At 37.9% G+C, this 9,723-nt stretch overlaps 1 protein-coding gene across 1 annotated transcript; it reads right to left on the bottom strand.

The window, feature by feature from the left end:
- Positions 1-3,160: 3,160 nt before the first annotated feature.
- Positions 3,161-8,965, bottom strand: LOC143875857 (cytochrome P450 CYP82D47-like). The gene is made up of 2 exons (XM_077377446.1): positions 7,963-8,965; positions 3,161-3,952 (listed from the first exon to the last, which is right to left on the bottom strand). Exons 1-2 carry the CDS (start codon positions 8,914-8,916, stop codon positions 3,326-3,328), a joined length of 1,581 nt encoding a protein of 526 aa, XP_077233561.1. The 5' UTR covers positions 8,917-8,965; the 3' UTR covers positions 3,161-3,325.
- Positions 8,966-9,723: the final 758 nt, after the last annotated feature.

Raw genomic sequence — 9,723 nt, 5'->3', positions numbered from 1 at the left:
CTTCACGTTGTGGAGATCTTGGAGGACTGGCGCGGGATCTCGTGACCCTCGCCCGCCGTCCTCGGGATCGGGGTCCACAGGCTAGTTTTAAAAAGAAGAAGAGGATCTCATATATTTTAGGGTTTGAGAGTTAATTTTGTGAAGAGAATGTAGAGGTCTAGTTTTAGGGTTTGGAAAATTCATTCGAGTAAGTAGGAGAAAAAAGATAAAATGTTCGAATTTACAGGATAAACGGATACGGATAATATCCGAATTCGAACAATATCCGACGGATACAAATTCGGTAATAGATATTAAATATCCGTCGAATCCGAATCCGAATCCGAATTCGGATAGTGTATACTGTAATCAAATTCGGATATAGCCATATCCGCTCTGAATTCGATCCGTTTACACCCCTAGAGTTTACTTGAAATTATTCCTTAAGCGGCAATTATTATAATATAAGAGTGTCCAAGGCAAGTTCACAAATCTTATTTTAAGGCCCCTCGGAGAAAAGGCACCCGTGGAATGAATTAAATTAATAACTTAAACCCCACTATGATGTCACCTCTTTTATCCTGAGAAAAGGGAGACATCAAAATGAAATTTGTGAAATTACCTAGACGCTCTATATTATAATAGTAGCCCGTTTCGTGAATTGACTACAATATAGTAATTACGGTTATACATATGACAAAGCCAATCATCTGATTAATGGATTGCACACATGTGATTAAGAATGGTAATAGCTATAGATAGAATAAAGTTGGAGGTATTAAGGGCTTCTCCGGATACCTATGTAAATGGTTTTAACCTTAAATATGATTATTTGAAATAGGGAAATGATATCAGCACTACCATGTTCTAATATTTTCATTAATGCATGCATCTTGTCTTTTAGTGTTTAAAGAGATGTCAAAAGGTTATGAAAGTTACCAAAAAGCTCTTACAAGCCAACTAAAATTGAAAACACAAGCTGAGTTTATGCAATTATTAAAACTTTGTAGAGCCAATTTCAGTAGCCTTTGAAATAATGTGTTAAATAGCTTTAGAATGTTATAAGAGGAATACTAAAGCTATTAACATATGTAATTAACATAACTTGTAATTAGATCGGAGAACATCATGCGTCATCTACGGAGAAATTGAAAATACTCTAATCTACCCAATCTCTATATATGACAATTGCTATCAATTAACTAAAAATTCCAACAATACCTCCCAACTGCTCACGATAAGGGTGGAAATAAGTAATTGGAAATCTACAAATCTGGCAGTTTCCTTCACCCTCTTGGCTCCTCAAGCTCTCCCCTGCAGTAGGAAGTACTCCTTTCCCTCTCTATCTCCCTCAACATGAGCTGCCGGATCTATTCATTTTGTATTCAAAACTCAATTCCAAATCCAAATCCAAATTCAAAATGTGAGGTATCCAAACGGGCTCTTATGTTATTTACAATTCTAATTAGAAATTTTAAAATATTATAAGCGATATTGTAGTACAAATTGAACTCTGATGTTGATATTATAAAAGAGATATTCCACCAAAGATGCGTGCCTTGCAACCCCACCTTATGTATAATATAGAGATAGATTACTATTTCTTTCACACTCATCATTAGTCAATATAATTATGTGCTGTCATTTGGATTTGTAGGCCTGAATTTGGACCTCCAACCCCGAATTAAAAATAAAATCCTTGGAGCATAGTGTTTTGGGCATTTGGGTAAGATTTTGGGAAGGTTTGTATTTTAGTATGGGCCAAAGAAATTTTAAACTATTGGGTGTTTACTAATGAATTAAAAAAACAATTAATGGACTCTTCACTTTATTTTTCCCTAGTTTTGTCTTAAATTGGCAAAAATTTTCAATGGGGAAGGATCTTTTGAACTCCCGTGTGAACTCGAGATTGACTAGTATCTCTTTTCGATGAAGGCAAATGATAAAGATCCAATGAGCATGTGGCATGTGAGCTTGGTAATGTGAAATTTTGCTCTGATGGCATACGAGCTTGGTGAATTTTGGTATGAAGCTGAACTGAGATTAGGAAGATTGAGACGTGTGCAAAACACAACAGCTTAAAGATGTCTTTAGAATGTCTTTTTCATTTTGATGTATCTCACGGTCTAACAATTCGATCAATATTTTCAAAAATTATGTGAGGTCAGGGAGGAGAAAGAAGAGAAGAAAGAAAAGAAGAATAATAAGGAAAATTGAAGAAGAAGAGAAGGGACCGTTTGGATGCCACAAAACATTAGAAAAGTAGAAGTGACGTTTTTTTTCCGCTTAAAACATTGTACATTGGTGTGTTTGGATATGTGGGAAAGTGCAGCTCGAACGGGTTGGGTTTTCTAGAAACTTACCCTACCCGAGAAGCTATCTCGGGTCTGGTCGGGTCGGGGTTATTTTTTAAAATTACCCAAGATTCCTAAACCCGACCCTACCAGAGATAGTTTCCCGGGGTCAGGTCGGGTTTTTCAACATTCTCGATGCATGCACAATAAGCATGAATTGCTTGACTAACACTTTTTAATTTTTTTTTGTGTTATATTGGCATGCCAAGTGCCTACCCTTACAAATCATAATTTAAGTAATAATTCTCTTCAATCTCTTTTTTATTCTTCCTGTACTTCCGCTCACTTGTAAATTGTAACTATGGTTTTAGTTTGGGAGAAAAAACAAAATATGGCAGTCGCAAGTCAGGTCGGGTGTGTCAGGTTTTGCGGAACCCTACCCTACCTACGCTACCCTACATGCTATCTCGGATTGGGTCAGGTTGGGTTTTTATATAAAAAGAAAAAAAAATTCCTAAACACGACCCATGATTTTTTCGGCAAGTTTCAACCCTAATAGTTTGGGTAAATTTTATAATTTCTACTTCTCGGATTGTCACCAGACTCACCACCAGATGTGTAGTGGCTGTTATTTCCATCACATGCAATGAAAAGTGGTGATTGATCCATGGGGCCTCCATCAGTAACACAATGGACCCGAACACATTCCACAAGGAAAAAACAATAACAGTTACCCTTTTTATCACCTTTGCTCAAGGGTTTGAGATCATTCAATCACCACCATCGGATCAGCAAAAATGTACTGGACTTGTGGTGGCCCACCAAATCAATTTTTAAAAAAAATGAAAATTAAAAAAGCACATCCCATAAAATCACAAGAAACACTCTTAACTAAATATAAATCCATAGCAAACACAAGGGAAGACAACAACTTATCTCCAGTAAAATCTCATATGATAAGATCCTAGAGAAACAAACTCAAAGGTGTAGCAAACTTAAGAATGTTGACATGAATTTTGAGCTACTTATTCCATTTCCACACACTAATCTCCCTAGATGTAGAGTTCCTTAGGGAGCCTTGGGCTAATCAGGACTTCAAGAGGCCTTTCCTTGCAAAGAGAGACACCATTTTTCTCCTCCATGTCAATGCCCACATCAGAAGGGCTCTTCCAATCAAATGCTTGCAAGGCACGTGCGAGCGTGAGCTGCATCACATTAAGGGCAAATCCCATTCCGGGACATGCCCTACGACCAGTCCCAAACGGCATATACTCGGTGTTATTTTGTCCCTTAAGATCCACATCAGCGTTGGTCGTCAAGAACCTCTCTGGACGGAATTCTTCAGGATCCAGCCATACATTCGGATCTCGGTGTATCATCCAAGCATTCACTAGTAGACGGGTCCCACGAGTGATCCGATATCCAGTTACATCACAATCTTCCATTGCCTCGTGGGGCACTAAGAGTGGAGCGGCGGGGTATAGGCGCAAAGTCTCTTTTACGATCGCTTGAAGATAGATCAGCTTTGTGAGATCTGATCCGTTGATGACCCGATCCCGGCCCACCTGGGCGTCTAGCTCAGCTTGCACCTTCTCTAACACGTCGGGATGGTTCAGTAGTAGTGAGAGCATCCATACCATGGTGTTTACTGTGTTCTCCACCCCTGCTATTATTAAGTTCTGTAGGAGGATTTAAGTACCAAAGGCTTAGAGAATTCAGTGTTATACTAAGAAATAGGAAGGAGCAATTAAGGAGAATAAGAACAAATATGATCTACTGTAGCCTTTAATATCAGTCATTATTTGGTATCAGAATTGTCATTCGGATCGAGGCGGAATCAGATACCAACTCCCAAGGCAGGTAACAGATTCCGCCATTTCCCCCTTTAATTCCGCTCCGGTGTCAATTCCGGTCCCAGATTCCATTCATGTTTTGTACCAAACGCTGGAGTTGAGCGGGATCAGAATAGGATGCCAATTCCAGCACCTGATTCCAGTGATCCAAACTAGAGGTATATAAAGTTTGCAGCATCTTGTTTTGGTCACTTCCACCTTTAACTATTTCAAGCTCTTTCATCGGTTCCTAATGAAAGAATATGAGGAAAAAAGAGGTGGACATAGCAACTTTCTTACATATAATATCTCATAAGATTTTTGACATTATAGCATTCTATGAATAGCGCCTCGTTATAATTCGTATCCAGGCAATATCTATTTCCATTAATTTTATATTTGAAACACACACTACTTTTATAAAAGGTTATGTCATATATTATCAAATGAGTCATATATTATAAAATGAGGAAAGTGTTGGTGAGCTTAAGCTCACCAAACTTATGGTGCGCTTAAGCTCCCCAATCATATGGGTCCCACATTTTTTGTGGTGATCCAAACCATTCATTTGCAAGGCCTTATCATAGATAGGGTGTGTACCAAAAATCAGCTCCATAGGATCATCCTAACCCCTCCATTTGTGGAGGACAAAAATGGGCAGATTTGTGGACAAACAATATCTATCCATTTTGACCTCAACAAATGGATGGTTTAGCATGATCCTATGGAGCTGATTTTTGGTACACACCCCATCTATGCAAGGGCCTTTCAAATGAATGCTTTGGATCATCCTAACAAAGTAGGCCCCCATGTGATTGGGCGCTTAAGCTCACCATAAGTTTGGTGAGCTTAAGCTCACCAACACTTTCCTCAAATAAAATATAGTTTATATTATAAAATATAGTATATTACTAATAAGGGAAAATTCTCAAAAAAATATGATTTCTATCTGAAATTCTCAAAAAAGGGTTAAGTTCGCTAATTTCTCAAAAAGGGGTGAAACGCATCACAATAAGTGTTTTTGGACAAAAATGCCCTTGTGTTAGTTTTCCCTCTAAGAAAGTAAGCAACAAATCCCAATGTATTTCACCTAACATTTTGATCGTTTTACCTTCTTCTTCCCCATGCCAAAATCAAACTTCATTGTCTTTGTAAAAAACCCAAACGAAATTCCATTGCAGAGGGGTGAAACTCCCCTCTCCTAAAATGTAGATTTTATTGGATCTTTTATTTTTCTTTGGCTATCAAACCTAAGCTTCTCAAGTAGGTCCATGGTGATACATTTGCATAGGTTTAACATGGTCCTTACAATGATATGGTGTATTGTCATCATCTTGTTTATTTATTAGGAATTTTTTATAGTTTTGTTAGGCATTTGTTATTGTCATCATCCTCTTTACAATGCTATGGTGTATTGTTTAGATGACCTAATACTTGGATGTATGGTGTATTGTCACTCGGATGTTATGGTGGTTCATAGTTTAGATGGCCTAATACTTATGAGAATGACTGTATTTATAGTCTTTTAAACACTCAAAAGCACTCATTATACCTAGGAACCACTATTTACCATTATATAGTGATTCAAGGTATACATAGTGGTTCCAAGGTATACATAGTGGTTCCAGAGTAGAATATTGCTTCACACAATCTAATAGTACTTCATTGGGTGTCAATGTTGCAATGAATTTATGAACAATTGGTCAAATAGTTTTCGAAACACTCGGATGTTATGGTGGTTCATAGTTTAGAGGGCCTAATATTTGTGAGAACGACTGTATTTATAAGGTTTTAAACACTCAAAATCACTAATTATACTTAGGAACCACTAATTACACCTAGGAACCTTATGTAGTGGTTCAAGCTATAAATAGTGGTTCCAAGGTATACATAGTGGTTCCAGAGTAGAAATATTGTTTCACACAATCTAATAGTACTTCATTGGGTGTCAATGTTACAATGAATTTATGACCAATTGGTCAAATAGTTTTCTAAACACTCGGATGTTATGGTGGTTCATAGTTTAGAGGGCCTAATTGTGAGAATGACTGTATTTATAAGGTTTTAAACACTCAAAATCACTCATTATACTTAGGAACCACTAATTATACTTATGAACCACTAATTATACCTAAGAACCACTATTTACCATTATGTAGTGGTTCCAAGGTATAAATAGTGGGTCCAAGTTATAAATAGTGGTTCCAGAGTAGAAATATTGCTTCACACAATCTAATAGTGCTTCATTGGGTATCAATGTTGCAATGAATTTATGAACAATGGGTTAAATAGTTTTCTAAACACTCGGATGTTGTTGTGGTTCATAGTTTAGATGGCCTAATACTTGTGAGAATGACTGTATTTATAGGGTTTTAAACACTCAGAAGTACTCATTATACCTAGGAACCACTAATTATACTTATGAACCACTAATTATACCTAGGAACCACTATTTATCATTATGTAGTGGTTCCAAGGTATAAATAGTGGTTCCTAAGTAGAAATATTGCTTCACACAATCTAATAGTACTTCATTGAGTGTCAATGTTGCAATGAATTTATGAACAATGGGTTAAATAGTTTTCTATACACTGGGATGTTATGGTGGTTCATAGTTTAGATTGCTTAATAGTTGTGAGAATGACTATATTTATAGGGTTTTAAACACTCAGAAGCAATCATTATACCGATGAACCACTAATTATACTTATGAACCACTAATTATACTTAGGAACCACTATTTACCATTATGTAGTGGTTCCAAGCTATAAATAGTGGTTCCAAGTTATAAATAGTGGTTCCAGATTAGAAATATTGCTTCACACAATCTAATAGTACTTCATTGGGTGTCAATGTTGCAATGAATTTATGAACACCTGTATGACGGAATGGTGGAAAGGTCGATCTTTTCACATGTTTTACAATTGTCTGACAGAATTGGTCTTCCTACCTGTTTGGTCAAAAGGTCGACCTATCAAGGCAATTCCCACATGTTTGTACATATGCTATAAAGGTCGACTTGCAGGTCGACCTATTATGGCAAATTCGCACATGTTTGCGAAGAATGCAAAAAGGTCAACCTTCAGGTGTGACCCGTACAATACTATTTGCATTGTATTTCATTAGATCACCCTGTGGAAATGATTTTTTAGGCACAACCTATTTGCATTGTGGCTCATCTAATGGACGGTTTGGATCATCCTATGGTGTGACCCGTATAATACTTTTTTGAAAATTGCTGGAGTATATGGGTTTACACCATATAAAAACTCTTTCTCGTGAAGAAACAATATAGGTCTTCCCTACCACTAAGTCAAAAGCCAAAAGTATTTATGTAATTGAACACAATTTGTAGAAGGGCAGGGAAAAATTCACCTCGTATTTTTCAAAATGGACTATACAGCCCACACCATAGGATGATCCAAACCGCCCAATTGATGGGCCACAACATAAATAGGTTCTACCCTAAAAATTATTTCCATAGATGATGCCAACCGTCCAATCTATAGAAGTTTCCATAATCTAAATCCCGCTTTAGATCTGATGGTTATAATCATCCTAAGGAAATGATTTTTGGGGCAAAACCTATTTACGCTGTAGCCCATCAATTGGGCGATTGGGATCATCCTATGATATGGGCTGTATAGTCTATTTTGAAAAATATGGGTTGAATTCATCCTAGATGTAGACTCAAATGAGTCAATGATGACAATGATGGGAGTTTTGAAATTATGACCCACACCCACCACGGATTTGGTTCACATCTTCTCCCATCAAATCTCTTGGAAGGACCACTAGTGATGATCCTAATGATCAAATCAATGGAAATTTGAATGAAGGGTTCAAATTTTGCTTACCAGTGTTGTGGCTTTGATAACAATGTTGGTATCGCGGTTAAGCTCGGTTAGGCTGCCATCTTCTTCCATCGTTAACATCATATCAATGAAATCAGGGCTCCGATCATTGGAGCCGTCAGATTGGATCCTCCTCCTCCGACGATGATCGTCTACCAAATCCTGCACGATGGTGTCCATTTCCATATGGGTCCTCTTCATAGTTTTGTATTCACCCTTTAAATCCAACCACGCAAGCAAAGGTATCGCGTTGTAAATTGCTGCAACTCCAAGGAACTTATTGAATTCCTTCGCTGCCGTCCTTAACCGTCGAGCAATTTGCTTGTCGGCTTCCGATGTACCATCCCCGAGATATCGTTTTCCGGCAACCATTAGCATGACAATATTAAAGACGAGATCCTCCAACCGTTGATTCATTCCGACTTTCACCAGTTGTTTCCCATTCTTAAGCCAGAGAGAATACAAACTCTTCATAGAAATACACAACTCTGAACCCCCAACAAGTTTGAGAAGCTCAAGCCTACTAGCTGTGAGAATTTTGGTGGTGGCAATTTTTCGCATCTCACGCCAATAAGACCCGTAGGGCGCGAAGGCAAACATTGAGTACTCGTAGCTCATGAGTCCGTTAGCGATGCCAACTGCCCTACCAGCGAAAGCACGGTCATTTTCACTAGTGAAGCACTCCCTTGCAATCACACTATGGCTGACCACAAGGGTCTGTTGGGGGCCCGGACGTAGAGTGAAGATGGGTCCATAACGTATGGCGAGGTCTGTGAAGGCTCTGTGGGCACGTGAATATCCGGTGAGAAGGCGGAGGTGGCCGATTATCGGCAACCAACCCGGTAGCTCTGGCGCTCTCTTGATCTTCTTGTTCTTCTCCTTGATCCATAGAAAGGAGAGGAATAAGGTGGCTATGGCCCCTGCTACTGCTTTGAGAAGAAAAAGGTCGAAATCCATGAGATATTGCCTGCAAATGGGATGGACCTGTGGAGGTCTGTGTTTTGACAAGAAATCGGGTGTTAAATAACAGATGGGTGTCTAAGGTTCGTGAATTGTTCTCCTGTAAAATAGAAAAGCAGTGCCTCTCTTACCTAAAATGTCTGAAATCTGCATGCCTCTTGGCCAAATGTGTGGGTCTATGTACTTGGTCATATATAGAGAGATTGTAATAAGATTTCATTAGATTACGAAGAATCTATTTGAAACGTTTACAGAGTGCTTTTACAAAAACAACCCAATGGAATAATGCAAATAACGATTAAACCAAAGAGTGTTTCATGTTTCAACAAAATTCACTTTTGGGACTTAAAAAGTAAAGGAACAAGTGTCAGAATCTGACAAGAGTATTGAATGCCTGATTTGACTAAAATCATAAAAAGAAGGATTTGTGAATTCACTTTGGCCACGTTTGGATACCAGCAAGTTTGGATCCCAGCAAGATTTAGATTTGAATTTAGTTGATATTTTGAACTGTATCAGATCCTTAGATTTCCAAATCAGCTATAACAGTGCAAAAAATTTTGATTTTCAAATCTTTTCTGGGAGACATTATTTGGAAATCAATATTTGCGGCAACTTCCATCACCATTGCTGCTCCTCGATATTGCTCCAGCAGAGCGAGACCTCCCTCTCTCTTAAAACATGATCATGAAGATGATTGATGTGTTTTGTATCCAGAACTCAATTCCAAATCAAAATACAAATGCATGAGGTATCCAAACGGGCCCTAATATATTTTAATCAATACTAATTGTATTTCTTTTA

This window comes from Tasmannia lanceolata, unplaced genomic scaffold (genome assembly GCF_043159265.1).
Source record: "Tasmannia lanceolata isolate RefF3 unplaced genomic scaffold, GAP_Taslan_0.1 ptg000004l, whole genome shotgun sequence".
Lineage (NCBI taxonomy): Eukaryota > Viridiplantae > Streptophyta > Magnoliopsida > Canellales > Winteraceae > Tasmannia > Tasmannia lanceolata.
The sequence above is the reverse complement of the archived record's forward strand: the minus strand, read 5'-3'. Positions and strand labels throughout refer to the sequence as shown.

Excerpts from the sequence above, each read along its gene's own strand:
- LOC143875857 (XM_077377446.1), bottom strand. The coding sequence starts at position 8,916 with ATGGATTTCGACCTTTTTCTTCTCAAAGCAGTAGCAGGGGCCATAGCC. Across the intron at positions 3,953-7,962 it reads TTATCAAAGCCACAACACTG|AACTTAATAATAGCAGGGGT; the intron begins GTAAGCAAAATT and ends ATCCTCCTACAG.